Source organism: Ovis canadensis, chromosome 26 (assembly GCF_042477335.2).
Source record: "Ovis canadensis isolate MfBH-ARS-UI-01 breed Bighorn chromosome 26, ARS-UI_OviCan_v2, whole genome shotgun sequence".
NCBI lineage: Eukaryota > Metazoa > Chordata > Mammalia > Artiodactyla > Bovidae > Ovis > Ovis canadensis.
In genome coordinates, this window is record NC_091270.1 from 41,707,980 (window position 1) to 41,725,029 (window position 17,050).

At 44.2% G+C, this 17,050-nt stretch overlaps 1 protein-coding gene and 1 long non-coding RNA gene across 2 annotated transcripts; one reads left to right on the forward strand and one right to left on the reverse strand.

Moving 5' to 3' along the window:
* Window positions 1-7,033: 7,033 nt before the first annotated feature.
* Window positions 7,034-16,215, reverse strand: MBOAT4 (membrane bound O-acyltransferase domain containing 4). The gene is made up of 3 exons (XM_069572897.1): window positions 16,029-16,215; window positions 12,141-12,365; window positions 7,034-8,115 (listed from the first exon to the last, which is right to left on the reverse strand). The coding sequence occupies exons 1-3, from the start codon at window positions 16,148-16,150 to the stop codon at window positions 7,152-7,154; spliced, it is 1,311 nt and encodes a 436-aa protein (XP_069428998.1). The 5' UTR covers window positions 16,151-16,215; the 3' UTR covers window positions 7,034-7,151.
* On the forward strand, window positions 12,454-14,888 carry LOC138430889 (uncharacterized). The gene is made up of 2 exons (XR_011253439.1): window positions 12,454-13,694; window positions 14,718-14,888. It is a non-coding gene; the product is annotated as an uncharacterized lncRNA (long non-coding RNA).
* Window positions 16,216-17,050: the final 835 nt, after the last annotated feature.

Here is a 17,050-nt window from a genome sequence, read left to right on the forward strand (position 1 = left end):
GTGGGTGAAATTCACTCAGTCGTGTCTGACTGTTTGTGACCCTGTGGACTGTAGCCTGCCAGGCTTCTCTGTCCATGGAATGCTCCAGACCAGAATGGAATGAATAGCCATTCCCTCCTCCAGGGGATCTTCCCAACCCAGGCATCGAACCCCAGTCTCCCACATTGCAGACGGATTCTTTACCATCTGAGCTACCGGGAAAGCCCAATCTCAAGAGTGGGGAAGTAAAATTCAGAAACACAGACCAGCACCCTTCTTTTGACCACTTGTCCCTTATTTCTCTTCTGTCCCTAACCCTCTTATCCTATACTTAATTTCTTGTTTGATTTAAGTGCTGTGAATCTGGTGTTATTATGAATAACAGCATGATACCTAATAGCCAAAAATGAAGTGTCTGTTCTTTGGTGAAGCCCATGTTCAATTTTTTTGCATAGTTTTATTGTTTTGGAATAGGGACAGTTGAGAAAGTTCATATCAAAAATAATCACTGCCCCTTCACCTATCAGTGCTGAACCCAGAGAGTAGAGGAAACCAAGTTGTCTGTACCATCTGCTAATTTATAAAAACATGTAAAGAAGAATCTGTTGGAAGTGACTTGAATCTGATAGGCTAATAGTTGATATTTTACTCAGGATAATTACTCATGATAGCCATTTATTCTTTTCTAGCAATTGGTCGTTGCAATGCCCATGCCCATAATCTGTTGGTCTCTACCATGCTCCCATGAATATGATTGTCAATCTGTTCTTTCACAGCCATTGAACCTGCTTCACCATCTACCTGTTCTTCACTGTTTGATCCCCTCCCCTTCACCCAGGGTTGGCAGGTTGGCTGCCAGGGTCTCTCAGGTAACCAGGAGAACTCATTGCCTGCAGAATGTCGGTCACATGGGCTGAGTTGCATCCTTTGGGCAGAGGTAGAACTCGACTTTCAAGATCTCCAAATTCTTGCCAGGACATATTCCTCAACACTTTCCATCCTCCTTTTCCATAATTCTCAAGGAATTGATGAGTCAAAGATGACAGATCAACAGGCTGGACGTGTATGTGTGAATCCTACAGTTTGCTTTATAAAACTACATGGATAGAAAAAAGCATGATTGGATCATCACCTTTGGAGGCATTGAACAGGTGGATCACTAAACCTGGTTGCCCATTTAGAGCCACTGGCTGCCTTTTGGTCATGGCATCTGCCAACAGATTAAAAGAATGCCAGCACGAGTGCATGGCCCCACATGCATCAGGGGAATGGGACTGCCCTGTGAGCCTAGAGGATCAAAAACAATAGGGTGAGAGGTGGCCTCAAGTTTTCATGGGATATTTACTAAGGCAGTGTTATTTCAGCAGACAAATAATGGCGTCTATAGTTCCTTGGTCCTCTTAGGAAGACAAAATTTGCAGCTTATTTTTGTTAAATATTTTCTTAAAGTATTTCTTAAAAATATTCTTTGTGATGACAAATTGAAATTATAATTGAGTAATCACAATTTGGGTGTATAAAAATGGTGGCCACTGAGGATCTGATCTCGGACACCTCTCTGCCTCTCTGAAAACATGAACTTTCTTTAAACTCTTCCAACCCAAGGACACCACCAGCTGTCTTCAGGACAAAACCTGCTGGCTATAAAATTGTGGTCTCAAGTTCTTCCCCTTGTAACTAGGGCTCCAATCAGTTCTTGCTCAACAAGTATCCTTAATTTTTGCTAGTTCCAACTGTAATTCTTAATAAAAAGTTCATCTAACTGTAACCTTGTGGTTTTTGCCGTTATAAACTCCCCTTCCTGTGATGCCAGCATTCCACTCCTTTGAAGATAAGCTTGCCTTCCCAGAGCCAGGGTCCTGCTGACTCACTGTGTACGTGCTAATCTGTAACCATCTGTTGAAACCTTGAAGAAAGGTCATGTTTGACATAGGCTCTACGTTTTGACACAATATAAAACTATAGGGAAAAAAAAAAAAACTACAGGGAAAACCATGCTTCTCCAGATCACTTTCTTCCTTACTGGAGACTGCCCTCCTGAGCTAGTCCTCAGCCTGGTTCAAATAAAACCCTCTCCTACTCATTGTTACAGATTGTTTATTGATTGTGTCAACAGGAGAATTCTGAGCTTTTCAGTTATGGCTTATCCCCTTTTTAGGGATTTCAAACAAGATGAGGTCCCCTGTGGAGGGCTGTGGGGAGGATCTGTCAGGGCTCCTCCCAGACCCTTTAGAGTAGTTTGGCGGATACCAAGGTAGGAGGCCAAAGCTTCCCTGGTAAAGCTCAGATGGTAAAGAATCCACCTGCCAATGCAGAGACCTGGGTTTGATCCCTGGGTCAAGAACATCCCCTGGAGAAGGGGATGGCAACCCACTCCAGAATTCTTGCCTGGAGAATCCCACGGACAGAGGAACCTATCCAGCTATAGTCCATGGGGTCACAAAGTGTCAGACATGACTGAACGACTAACACACACACACACAAAAGGTGGGAGGCCAGCGGTCAGGAAGTATATGCCCTCCATGGGCTGACTCTAGTATTTGTCCCACAGAATCTAATTCACTTGTCGAGGGCTACTACCCACAGGGCAGAGGCTTCTGGCCATTTCCTTGCATTGTAGAGGATAAGCATGATTTGTCAACACAAGCCAGAAAGAGATAGAAAGTAGGGGTGGCCTGGGGACCACTTCTAGATCAAACAAGAGGGGGAAAAAAATCTGGTTCTGGCAGCAAGGTCAGAGCCATGAGGTCAATAACAAGAGAGAAGAATGAGCAGGTGCTATCAGTGTCAAGGGCATTTGGGAGTCTGTGAGCAGGTCTTGGGAGTGACAATCAGCAACTCAAGGAAAGAGAAACTAAAGTTGCCAAGGATCCAGTACTGAAAGAGCTGAGTCCTAACAAAGGAAACGAGGAAGGGAGAGAAGACACAGTCTCTTTTCTCTGCCCTTCTGGGGATCCCAAGGATCTCCCCTGCAGACAGACAGTTCCAGGGTCTATGTCTCCTTAGAGTAATTCTCTCAAATTGCATTGTTCTTTTTTAAATGTCTTTTTTTTTTTCTTTATACTCTCCAGCTAAATGAAACCTTTCCTGGTAGATGGAAATAGAAAAAGAAGGAAGCAAATGTCCTGGCTGTAACCAATCAGAGGAGCAGAAATGATCCCTGGGAGAAAGGGAGATAGATTTGGAGAGACCAAGTGGCACTTTAAAATACTTCATTAACCAACTCGTTTTAAAGCTGAACATTCTCTCATATACATTTCCCTAATTATTAAAAGCACTCGCTTAAAATTGTCAAAGTGTAGCGTATATACAGAAACTTCCATGGATCTTTTTTTGGTGTGTGTCTTTGAGGTGTGTGCATGTGTGTATACGTGTGTTGCATGGATATTAAGTGTATAGCCTGAAGGGTTTTCATAACCTGGGGAGCACATACATCCAAGTAGCCAGCTCCCCAGAGGTACCTCTAGAAAAACCATTTATGTTTAATAGCTCTGAAAGAGGCCATCATAATTTGCTTAGCCATTTTCCTCATGCTAAATATTTTTCTCTATAATAAATAATGCTGCAATGATTAACGTTTCTCCAAGTTTATGAGCCCACCAGCACCACCATCCCACTTGTTTCTCTGGATTAATCCTTAAGATTGCCATTTCAGTGCTTGTGATGGTCTTAGATTTGTTATACCACTTTGAATAATTTTTATTGTGTATTATCAGTGGCATTTTTGTATATTATTACTGTATGGTTTGATAAATGCAACATGTACATGATTCAAAAAGTTAAATGATGTTAAAAAGTTGTAATAGGCTATCAAATTTATACAGCAATACTGTATTTATTTTCCTTTTTAAAATCATTTTATGTATTTATTTTTGGCTGTGCTAAGTCTTCGTTGCTGCACGGGCTTTTGCCGTGAGTGGGGGCTATTCTCTAGTTGTGTTTGGTGCCCAGGCTTCTCGTTGCAGTGGCTTCTCTTGTTGCGGAGCACAGGCTCTAGGCCTCTCGGGCTTCCATAGGTGCAGCCCGTGGGCTCACTATTTGTGGCTCCCAGGCTTAGTTGTTCCACAGCATGTGGGATCTTCCCACATCAGGGATCAAATCTGTGTCTCTTGCCTTGGCCAGTGGATTCTTTACCGCTCAGCCACTGGGGAAGTCCCTACTTTCCTTCTTAATGACACCCCCTAGGCTGTCTACTGTATCCTCCTTGACTGTGCCCCATGCTGGAAACCCCATTTGTCCATGTTGTCTCCTCTGGGCTATTGAGTGTAGTGAGAGAAAGTATAGAACCGTGCCGGTCAAGGCCACAACACATTCATCCCATCTGTTTAAGGCACTTGACTCTTGTGGCACTAAGTCCTGTGTGCTGAGATCAGGGGCTGTTTGTTTGTCTTAATGATGGCAAGTGATAGTGACATAACTTTCTAAGTGATCTATGCGTGTATATATATTATAACTTCTTAGTACTACCTTTGTTAAATTTTAGACATTAAAAGCTTTTTGCAATTTTGTATTTTGAGGATGAAAATGTTCTGTTTTGGAAGCTTAGATACCTGTATAATTCTTTCTTTGGTGGGACAAACGTAATCCCAGGATAAGCAGATGATTTTAAGCAGTACACAAACATCTCTCACTCAAGCAAGGATGTGTTTCTTTTAGTGAGCTTGAGAGGAGAATAAAATTAGTACACCAAAGCCAATTTTTGCCAATGCTACTACTCGGAAACAAAGTTTTTGAAAGTAAGTAAGTTAAAGTTGATTTGAAGAAAAAAATAAATTAGATAATAATACAGGTCGCCCACAGATGTGGTAGTGCTAGGAAAATGCTAGTTAAAATGACATTGCTTCACTGGAACTTGGAGGTCCTGACCTCTTTCTCTCAGTATATTTTAAATCCTAACAGAAGAAGAAACAGGGGAAGTTATATGCCAAGAAAAAGGACAAGACCATCACAGTTGTACTAAAACAGTGTTTACTTCTTGTTATCGGTCTCTTCATGGGATATATTTCATGAATCAGTTTTGTATGTAAGTAATTTAAATAATTTTAAGTATTTAATTATGTAAGTGATTATCTATCTAGTCTGCTGGATTCTCAGTTTATTAACATATCTCTCTGAGATAATATCAGCCTTGTCATTTTTAGACCAAATTTTTCAAATTCTTGGTGGTTTTGGTTTTTTTGGCTGTGCCGCACTGCACGTAGAATCTTAGTTCCCTGATCAAGGATCAGAACCATGCCTCTGCATTAGAAGTTCAAAGTCTTAACCGCTGGACCACCAGGGAAGTTTCAAGTTACTTATGATCCTGTGACTGACTGGGAGCTGCGGCTGCCCTGCCCAGCACCCCAGGAGAGCCTTATATCATAAATTACTAGCCAGGAAAAGATAAAAATTCCAAGGGTGATTTCCACTGAATATGTATTGCTTTTGCACTATTGTAAAGTTGAAAAGTCATAAGCTGAACCATTGTAAGTTGGAGACCATCTGTAGATGCCAGTTTCCATTTTGTTCACAGCACCTTGTATTTTTTTACATTTAGGTTTAATTGGAAGATAATTACTTTACTATGTTGTGTTAGTTTCTGATATAGCTGTATAACCTCAGATATGCGGATGAATCCACCCTTATGGCAGAAAGTGAAGAATAACTAAAGAGCCTCCTGATGAAAGTGAAAGACATGGAACAATAGACTGGTTCCAAATTGAGAAAGGAGTATGTGAAGGCTGTATCTTGTCACCTTGCTTATTTAACTTATATGCAGAGTACATCATGCAAAATGCTGGACTTGATAAAGCACAAGCTGAAATCAAGATTGCAGGGAGAAATATAAATAACCTCAGATATGCAGATGACACCACCCTTATGGCAGAAAGCATAAAGGAACTAAAGAGCCTCTTGATGAAAGTGAAAGAGGAGAATGAAAAAGCTGGCTTAAAACTCAACATTCAAAAAATGATGATCAGGCATCTGGTCCCATCACTTCATGGCAAATAGACAAGGAAACAATGGAAACAGTGAGAGACTTTATTTTCTTGAGCTCCAAAATCACTGCAGATGGTGACTGCAGCCATGAAATTAAAAGACACTTGCTAAAAGCTATAACCAACCTAGACAGCATATTTAAAAGCAGAGACTACTTTGCCAACAAAGGTCCATCTAGTCAAACTATGGTTTTTCCGGTAGTCATCTATGGATGTGATAGCTGAATAATAAAATAGGCTGAGTGCCAAAGAATTGATGCCTTCTAACTGTGTTGCTGGACAAGAATCTCGAGTCCTTTAGATGGCAAGGAGATCAAACCAGTCCATCCTAAAGGAAATCAATCCGGTATATCATTGGAAGGACTGATGCTGAAGCTGAAACTCCAATACTTCGGCCACCTGATGCAAAGAATTGACTCACTGGAAAAGACCCAATGCTGGGAAAGATAGAACGCAGGAGGAGAAGGTGACGACAGAGGATGAGATGGTTGGATGGCATCACTGATTCAATGGACATGAGTTTAAGCAAGGTCCGGGAGTTTGTGAAGGACAGGGAAGCCTGGCGTGCTGTGGTCCATGCAGTGGCAAAGTTAGACACGACTGAGTGACTGAACTGAACTGAACTGCTTCTTCTTGAATCTCCTTCCCACCCCACCCCCTACCCCTCTAGGTTGTTACAGAACACTGGATTGAGCTCCCTGTGTTATCCAGCAACTTCCCACACTATCTGGTTTGCATATGGTAATGTATATGTTTCAAGGCTACTCTCTCAATCCATCCCACCCATTCCTTCCCTCTCTGTGCCCAGAAGTCCATTCTCTGTGTCTGCGTCTCTATTCCTGCCCTGCAATAGGTTCATCAGTACCATTTTTCTAGATTCCATGTATAAACATTAAAGTACCTTATATTTTTATGTATCATATTGAACCTAAACTTTGCTTCCACACATAAACTGTAACCCCTAAGGGAAGAAATCGTGTCTTTTTCCTTTCTGGATCCTCAGTATCAGCATCAATAATAGATCATTAAAGTAGATACACAGATTTCCATGTCAAGACATCAGATATATACATATATTACTTTTAAAAAAACAATTTATTATCATGGAAAACTGCAAATACATGCACACAGGTGCCATCTGGTACTTTCAAACGTCTGTTTCATGGGCGTATGAGAGGAAGGGTGGGAAAGATGTCAGTTACATTTATGCTTTCTCTTTGCTAACAGGAGAAGCAACGTACAGTACACCGTGGGAAAGACACTGCTGTAAGAATTCCACAGCAGCCGGAGAGAGGAGAGGCTCCGGGCCTCCACCGCCAGTATTATGTAGGCGATGATGAGCTGGGTGTGGGCCCAGGCCAGGGCTCTATAGAGCAGCCGCACAGGCCAGGAGCTGATGAACACGCTGGCGAAGGCGTGAATCAGGTAGTCGGCTTCCACCATGACAGCCCAACAGAGGAAGCCGAACACCTGTCCCGGGTGGAGACCGTGCCACCAGGCCGAGAAGACGAACGTTTGCAGCAGGGGCCAGGCCCTGCGCTGCTGGAAAACCAGGCGTCGCAGCCACAGAGCCGTGCTCTGGTTCCACTTCCTGGCGAACAGGGCTATCCTGTGGGTCGTTTCCAGCGTCCAAATGTCTGCATCGGGGAGGAGTCCCTCCTCACCCGGGCTGCGACCTAAGTCAGATCCAAAGCCGGCCGCGCGCAGCAGGGAGTCATCCAGGAGCCAGTGGGAGTAGTAGGTGAGTTTGAAGAGCCCGGCTGTGGACCACAGGACGAAGACGCACTCCAGCTGCCCGCAGCCGCCGAGTCCTGCCCCCGCGCCCACCACCCCTCTGACAATCACCTTCAGACTCTCCAGTCCCAGGATCTGCAGCGCCCTCCAGGTCAGAGCCCAGAAAGAGTGCCTGGACCACAAGCTGCTGGGCCCTTCAACTCGAGCTTGAAACCTCTGGAAGGAACACAGCGGGCCTCCTAGGAGGGCAGGGAAGAAGAGCAAGTAGCTGAGATAGGGAAGAGCCCCACGAAGATGCTCAGACAGAGAGTTCTTGTTAGGGATGTGTCCTGATGGTGCTACCACCTTCCCCTCACGAATGTCCAGAGACAGGGATGTGACCTTCTGGGTCAAGAGCATGAGAGAAGAGAGAGTGATGCAGAACCTGAAAGAGATAATTTTTTTTTTTAAGTAAAACATTCCATAGTTTATTTTAGCCCCTTCCAATTGCTCAAACAAGATCCCCGGAGAAATGAGTGGCTCTAGACAGTAGAGATCCATCTGAGACTCTCCTGGAGATCCAGAGGTTAAGACTCCACTTTCCAATGCAGGGGACATGGGTTCAATCCCTCTTCAGGGAACTAAGATCCCACATGCCATGGGGGGAGGGGTGACCAAACTTTTTTTTTTTTAATTTTTTTAAAAAGCATGTAAGACCAATCTAATAGCCTACAGTGCTTCCCCAAAGACTCTTGCCTTAATTCAGAGTCACAGGATCCTCTGAGCAGGATGGAAGGGTAAATGGAGAGATGAATCCTTAGTCAGAGACGCAAATAAAAGAAAAACAAGGAATATTATGGGGGAAACATTGAATATGTTATCTCTGAGAGTGGCTTATGAAGACTGGGATCAGGAACCTGGGAGAAATCTGCCACAGAAGAAACAGAACCTTAGGAATGAAGAGACTCTAGGAAGCTGAAGATCTATCTGGATTGTAAGATTCTGCAGGCTTTGTTATACAGAGTGAAGTGAGTCAGAAAGAGAAAAATGAATATTATATATTAATGCATGTATATGGAATATAGAAAAATGGTACCGATGAACCTCTTTGCAGGGCAGGAATAGAGACATAGACATGGAGGATGGTCTTGTAGACCCAGTGGGGGAAGGAGAGGGTGGGATCAACTGAGAGAATAGCATTGACTTATATACACTACCACGTGTGAAACGAATCGCTAACGGGAATCTTTGTGTAACACAGGGAGCTCAGCCTGGTGCTCTGTGACGACCTAGAGGAGTAGGTTAGTAGGGTGTGGGTGGGAGGGAGTCTCAAGAGGTAGGATGTATACGGAGAATCCCATGGACAGAACCCAGTGGACTATAGTCCATGAGGTTGCAATGAGTCAGATATGGCTGAACAACTAATACTTTTCACTTTTCATATATATAGTTCTGACTGGTTTGAGTTGTTGTACAGCAAAACCCAACACAACATTGTAAAGCAATTATCCTCCAATTAAAATTTTTTTTTGAATGAAAGATTCTCCAGGCTTTGGGATCTGAGCTGAGGAACAGTGAGTCATGCTAGAGGCTTGGGGTGTGTGCTGAGTCATTAGCAATTCGAGGCGTGTTCCTAACCAGCCACCTGAGCTCCTCCTGCTTCACCCTCGTAGTAGAGAAGGTCCTGCTGGCAAGACTATCAGGGAGAAAATTAATGACAATTACAGTGACACACTGGACAATCAGGATTGCTGTCCTGTGGGGAGAAAATGGTTCTGTTTCCCACCCAATGCTGTTTCTGTGTCTGAGAACTGAAGGACCACTGACCTCCTTACTTGACTTATCAAACAGTAAGCAAACCGGCCACCAACCCCTGTTCACTCACCTTCTGTTAAGGGCTGAACATGTCCACCCCACCCTCAATTCATATGTTGGAGTCTTAACCTCCAGCACCTCAGAATGTGGGTGTGTTTTTTTTTTTCAATTTGTTTTGGCTGCACTACGTGGCACATGGGATCTTAGTTCCCCAACCAGGGATGGAACCTGCGTCCCCTGCATTGGGAGCACAGAGTCTTAACCACTGGACCACTGGAGGTCCCTAGGATGTGTGTGTTTGGAGCTAGGGTCTTCAAGGAGGTAATTAAGGTAAGACGAGGTCGTGAGGGTAGGCCCTAGTCCGAGGTGACTGGTCTCCTTAGAAGAAGAGATCAGGACACAGACATGCTGAAAGGGAAGACCATGGGAAAGCATAGGGAGAAACATCTACAAGCTAAGGAGAGAGGCCTCAGGAGAAGCCGAGCCTGCCAACACCTTGACCTTGGGCTTCAGCCTCCAGCGGAAATAAATGTCTGTTGTTGAAGCCACCTGTCCGCAGCCCTCTGCATGAGAGCCAGAGCAAACAAATGCATCTTCCCACTTCAGCTCTGGCTCAGCCTCCTTCCCATCCAGCCAGATCCTGTTCAACTTGCTCCTCCAGCCCCCCCCAGGTAGCCCTAAGTCACCACATCCCAGTCAGGACTCCCCACTCCCTACCCACCCGCCATCATGCCTTCTCAGAGAAGCAAGCCCTGGAGCCTTTGGTGAAAATAGAATAAAGAAAAGGATCCTGGGTGCAGAGATATGGCAAAGTGCAGGAACCAAAGGCAGCTAGAGTCAGAGAGGTGACCCTCCCCTCGACAGGTCACCACTCCAGTTCACACGAGACCATGGAGCCAGGAGCAACAGCCCTCAGGATGGCAGAGGCGCCTGCTTCCCTCTAATCCTGCTGATCTCACTAGATCAGGAAAACACGTCCCTAGACTTCACTTCAGAGAAGGCAATGGCACTCCACTCCAGTACTCTTGCCTGGAGAATCCCGTGGATGGAGGAGCCTGGTGGGCTGCAGTCCATGGGGTCGCTAAGAGTCGGACACGACTGAGCGACTTCACTTTCACTTTCCACTTTCATGCATTGGAGAAGGAAATGGCAACCCACTCCAGTGTTCTTGCCTGGAGAATCCCAGGGACAGGGGAGCCTGGTGGGCTGCTGTCTGTGGGGTTGCACAGAGTCGGACACGAATGAAGTGACTTAGCAGCAGCAGCAGACTTCACTTGGCACCTGATTGTCTTTCCTGGATTGAGTGACTTCTCTTCTTCTAGGGGGTGGAAGAGTTGAGTATCAGTGAAAGTAAAACTCTTGCAGAGCAGGTGTGTGGAAATTCGACAGAGGCTGACAGTCAGTTTGGACCTTCCCTGTCTTACCGAAAAACACCAGGGAGGCTGCCAGCTGTGTGTCTAAACCACCTATACTGAGGTGTGTGTCCTGTGCTTAGTCACCTGCAGGCGGGGGCCTTGGACTCCCGGTTCACCCTCTTTCTCGGGCATAATGATAATTACAGCTGGTGCCAGGCACTGTGCTATGTAGGAAGCTCATGGTAGTTACTAGGATATCAGTCATACATTTCCACTTACAGTAAGTCTTCTACATATGAACAAGTTCTGTTCAGAGAGAGCATTTGTGAGTCCAGTTTGTTCGTTAAGTCCAACAGAGTTAGCCTAGGTACTCAACTAACAGAATCAGCTATATAGTACTGTACTAGAATGGTGGTGGTTTAGTCGCTAAGACACGTCCGACTCTTTCGACCCCAGGCTACAGTCCATGGGATTTCCCAGGCAAGAATACTGGAGTGGGTTGCCATGTCCTTCTCCAGAGGATCTTCCCGACCCAGGAATCAGACCCCGGTCTCCTGCATTGCAGGCATGTTCTTTAACTGACTGAGCTTCAAGGGAAGCCCCTTACTAGAATAGGTTTATACAGTAAATCCCCTACATATGAACCTTTAAGTTGCGAAGTTTCAGATGTGGACATACGTTCCATTAACATCAGGTGTGAGTGAAATTGCAGCTGGCCCTCCGTCTCCTGTTGCCGACGATCCTTCAGCTCTACCATCTCCCACCTCCTCTCCCTCCTCCTGGCAGTAACTCTTCTTGCCTGCTTGCTCAGGGCCAGCCCCTGTGTGCCAGCTGTTGGACTGTACTTTTCGAGGTACTATACCACAATATTTAAAATGTTTTCTTAATTTTTTAAAATGTATTGTTTGTGTGAGAAGTATTATAAACCTATTTCAGTATATATAGCCGATTGTATTAGTTGGGTACCTAGTCTAACTTTGTTGGACTTATGAACAAATTGGACTTAACGAACACGCTCTTGGAGTAGAATTTGTTCGTGGGTAGCAGACTACTGTATATTCATTACCTCTAACCTAAGAAGCTTGCAAGATAGGTGTTGTTATCCCCCAACACACACACACACCCCCTTTATTTCAGAAAAACACATGAAGGCTGAGGGAGGTTGACTGATTCACTCAAGATCACACTGCTGAGATGTGGAAGAATTCAGACTCAAATTCAATGCCCAGGTCCTCTCCACCATCTGCATGGAAGCAAACCCTGGTGGGCTCCGTACCAGTGCAGGAATGGGCTGCTTTACCTTGTAGAAGGAGCTTCTTGCAGATAATACTCCGTATAGTGCAGGCCCAGGTGGCACAGCGTCTGCCAGGTCATCTGAAAGAGGAAAGTCGGCCTGTGGACATCCTGGGGGCCAAGCGAGTGGATGAGGACCACCGTGCACAGGGCGGGGATGAAGACCAGCGCAGCGAAGGCACCCATAGCAGCCACGGCCAGGGCACCGCCTCCCGCCAGGAGGAACAGGTACCTGGAACACAGACGACAGCCTGGCCTTGAGCCCGCCTTCAAGCAGTGCACAGAGGAGTCAGTCCCCATGGCAACCACCTGGGAAGTCCGACGGAGGTGGACCCCACTTCACCCCTAAAGAAGTCACAGTGGTGTAGGAGAGAAATGCGGGAGGCAGGGTCCGAGCGGATTTGTGAACTACTTCCTCGGGAGGCAAACCAGGATTCCTGCCTGGGCACCCCTCTCGGATGTCCACCATAGCAGTGAGAACACGTGTCCCCAACAGTCCTGTGGGGACAGGTCTGTAATGTTTCCTGGTAGGGCCACACACGGTCCTGTGCCTGCTGCGTGACCTAAAAGCTCTGGGAATCTAAGCCTGAGGATCTAGGAGGGCTCCAAACGTCATCTCAGCCAGATGGGTCTCTTCCCTTTGACATAGTCACACCGCCCTGGCCTTCAGAGGGAAGGTTGAGGGGAGGGGTAGGCTCAGTGGCTCCCTTTTAAAATATATTGGTATTATTATTATTGCTACCTGACATGTGAGATCTTAGTTCCCCAACCAGGGGTTGAACCCATGCAGCCTGTATTGGGAGCATTAACCATTGGACTGCCTGGGAAGTCCAATGCCTCTCTATAAAAAGTGTTTGAAAATTCAGTGACAACGTCTTATGTATCATTTAATAATTTTTGTCACCTGTGTACATAATTTAGCCTACTCTCCAAATTCATACGAATAAAATCTTACAGTACATCCTTATTTGAGTAAAGCTGCTACCATCCGTATAATATTTTGTTTTGTTTTTTAATTTATTGAAGTATAGTTGACTTTCAATGTTTCAGGTGTACAGCAAAGTGATTCAGTTAAACACACACATATATCCTTTTTCAGATTGTTTCCATTATAGATTGTTACAAGATATTGAATACAGTTCCCTGTGCTATACAGTAGGCCCTTGTTGTGTATCTATTTTATATATGGCAGTGTGTATATGTCACTTCCAAACTTCTAATTTATCTCTTCTCCCCCACCCTCAGCTATCCCCTTTGGTAATCCTAAGTTTGTTTTCTGTGCCTGTGAGTTTTCTGTTTTGTAAATAACTCCCTTTGTATCATTCTTTTAGATTCCACGTGATATCATGTGATTTTGTCATTATGTCTACCCTTAACCCACCCTGCTGCACTTTAAGGTCTCATGACTTAGCACTTTTTATAATGTTGTAAATACCCACATCAACATCGATGGTTTGGGAGCTTGCCTCCCTCGGAAGCCAGTGGATGACTCGAGGACCAGCAGAGGCCCTGGAGATTCCGCATAATGAAGACTCAGCTCTTCTTTCCACAGTATATGGAGGTTTGTTTGGTTTTTCCTTTTAACTGGTGCCAAGTTAATAAATCCGAACAAAAAGTTCAGAAGAAACCATCTGAAACAGGGACCGAGGAGTCAGGGACAGGAAAAATGAATGAATATGCCCCCCAGGGTGTGGATCGAGGCTCCTTGGCTCGTGTGCTTGTGACAGACATGCCTTTGCAAAGATATCTTCCTTTCTTGAGGGAGATGTAGGTTCCTCAGTGTGAGAGGCTCCATTCCACAGGCCCTGGCCTTCCCTGAACTGCTTGTGGATCCTATGTGTAGGGCTTTGAACACTGTGGTTTAAGCCTTCGCCACCTTGCCATCGAAAAATAAGGGAAAACACTTATTCCTTACACAGCACAACTGAAACCTGAAACAACTTCCCTGGGGATTTGTAAGCACTGTTAAGTCAGGAAAAGAACAACAGATGTTGTTTATTAACACATGCACATGGAATCTAGAAAAACGGTACTGATGAACCCATGTGCAGGGTAGGAATAGAGACTCAGGCATAGAGAATGGACTTGCAGACACAGAGCGGGGTGCGGAGGGTGGGACGAACTGAGAGGGTAGCCCTGACATATTCACACCACCATGTGTAAAACAGGCGGCTGGTGGGAATCTGCTGATTAGCACAGGGCGCTCAGCTCAGTGTTCTGTGACGGACAGAGAGAGGATGGGACGGTGGGCATGTGGGAGAGGGAGGGGATGGGATAGTGGAGGTGTGGGAGAGAGAGGGAGGCCCGAAAGGGAGGGGATGTATGTATACTTAGAGTTGATTCATGCCGTGGTACAGCAGAAACAAAGTCAGCACTGTAAAGCAGTTACACTCCAATTAAAAAATAATTTGAAAAAAGAAAAAAATTGTCTACACGTGTACAATGCAAGATGCGTGATTTTTTGAAGTGCTTATTTTATTCTGGGCATTGGGCCAATAATCCCTTTGTAAGAAATTTCTTTATTTAATCCTTAAAATAATCCCATGAGGATTATATTATTATTGTTGTTATTTCCATTTTACAGAGAAAGGCCAAGTTTATTCACCTATACAAGAACACTCAGGAAGAGAGGGCCCAGGACTCATCAAGCTGACTCCAAAGCCAGAAATCTTAACCTGTGGGAATTAACCATTATTCTTGCATTCATTTTGCTTTATTGTTTGTGATTCTTCCTTAATAATAAACTTTTTTTTTTTACAACTGCTTCCTTCATCTCTGAAACAAAGGTAAAGAGCCACCAACTAGCTGTGTACATGTAATAGTCTACCATAGTTTAATCAAACTCAGCCAGCCTGATTGTTAGATATAGCCAGATTTTACATAAGAACCCCCAATATGTAAAAATCCAAATTTCAGAAATAAGTGAATTATTAGGAGGTAGAACTTTGGCAATGGATTTTAACTTTGCAAAAGGATATACCATAAAACTTTTTTTTTTCATAAAACTTTTTTACAAAATAGGGACTGTCTCTGATGTATCGAGTTGATTGTTTATAAAAAATCATTGTAATCATTATCAGATCTCTGATGTGAAGTGAAAGTGACTCAGTTGTGTCCAACTCTTTGCAACCTCATGGACTATACAGTCCATGGAATTCTCCAGGCCAGAATAATAGAGTCGGTAGCCTGTCCCTTCTCCAGGGGATCTTCCCAACCCAGAGATCGAACCCAGGTCTCCCTCATTGCAGTTGAATTCTTTACCAGCTGAGCCATGAGGGAAGCCGAAGAACAGTGGAGTGGGTAGCCTATCCCTTCTCCAGTGGATCTTCCCGACCCACGAGTCGAACCAGGGTCTCCTGTGTTGCAAGTAGATTCTTTACCAACTGAGCTATCAGAGAAGCCCATCAAATCTCTAGTGACAATAATTACTAGATCCCAGGTTGAGATAAAACTCATCTAAGAAAATTGGTTTTGACTTATTTCATTTCTCTGGGAAATCATAGAAAGGCACTTAAAAAATCATATTTAATGAATTTTAATTTTATTGAAAATGATAGAATTCCATGAAACTAAGACTGTTCAAGAACATCTGGAGTGCATGGCTAACTTATACATGCACCCACTGGGGGAAATCTATATCACCCCAACATTTATCTCTCCCTGGTTTATTTTCACCCTTTTCCCTTTAAATGGGAACTTATCAAACTTAGCTGAGTCAGTGCAGACATGATGTCAATTTCCAATTCTGATTCACTCTATTAGACATATGCATATTCAAGCAATCAATAATCAGTGGCAGTGATGATAACTTAAAAATGACCAGTGTAATTAATATTTAATATTCACATGTGCACTCCAACCTAAACATAAGAGCAAAATTAGCCATCAAACCTACCTGGCCTGAGTGGAAAATGAATCCATAAAGCAGAGATAATTAAACAGAAGTGCAAAAGGAAAAGCAGCTCCTTGATAAAGTGATACAGGATCAAGGAAGAACAGCTGGAGCCAATCCATCATCAACTGGAACAAAAGATGCTGTCCTTCCTAGAGTCCTTAACTGATGCTTTCCTGAAAGAGAAGTCTCAGCCAGGTTCTCTTTGATCATTTATATGGTTTAGGAAGGGTGAGCAAAAGGCAAACAAAAGCACTGGAGATAAGCAGTATAAAAAGTCGGCTTTCTGATAAAGGGAACTCACTATAGAAACCAAAACGTATTTGGTGTTCTATCACTTAACAAGGACATGTACAAAAGCATTGCTTTCAGAAGTTCTGGTTTTGTTTATATACTGCAGTATTTGCCTTTCCAGTCATCTGACTGTCATATTCTTTTCACTAAGTAAATGAGAAATCCCATTTTCCCACTGAGGACAGTTAACTCACTAGATTAGGAAGGGAGAGCAAGAACGTGAGCTGTGAGAAAGGGAGGCAGGTTCTCAAAGACTAGGAAGACTCTCCCAACCATTTCCTCCCTGGGCTCCTTAGACTATTTCCTTATGCTCTATTCTTTTTTATACTACTGGTCACAGCCCTTGTATATCTATTTCTGGGCTAGTTTACTGCCCGTCTCCCTGTGAGCTCTACAGGGGAGGAACTTTGTTTTGTCTATTGCTGTATTCCCTGCACACAGAACAGAGCTGGGTGTGTATGATCTGCTCATAAGTGCTTGCTAAAATTCAAAAGGTTTTAAGGAAGAAAACATGTGGAGAGGAATATTTAAAGAGAAGCTTTTCTTTAGGGTGTGGACAGGCAATCCAAGAGACACTGCCTAGAAGTAAGAACAAGAAGCCTCATGGCGAGCTGAGGTCCATCTGCTGAGCCCAGAGCATTACTGTGCTGTCCCTGACCAGCCATTTTTCATCTCTGAAGGTACATGCAAGAGCAAGCAGCCTTAAATAAGAGACAGTAAAGTATAGCCTG

Coding starts and splice junctions, on each gene's coding strand:
- MBOAT4 (XM_069572897.1), bottom strand. CDS start 16,150: ATGATGGATTGGCTCCAGCTGTTCTTCCTTGATCCTGTATCACTTTAT. Junction 12,366..16,028: donor TCATTTTCCACTCAGGCCAG/GTAGGTTTGATG, acceptor TCTGTGTTCCAG/GTACCTGTTCCTCCTGGCGG. Junction 8,116..12,140: donor CAAGAAGCTCCTTCTACAAG/GTAAAGCAGCCC, acceptor TATCTCTTTCAG/GTTCTGCATCACTCTCTCTT.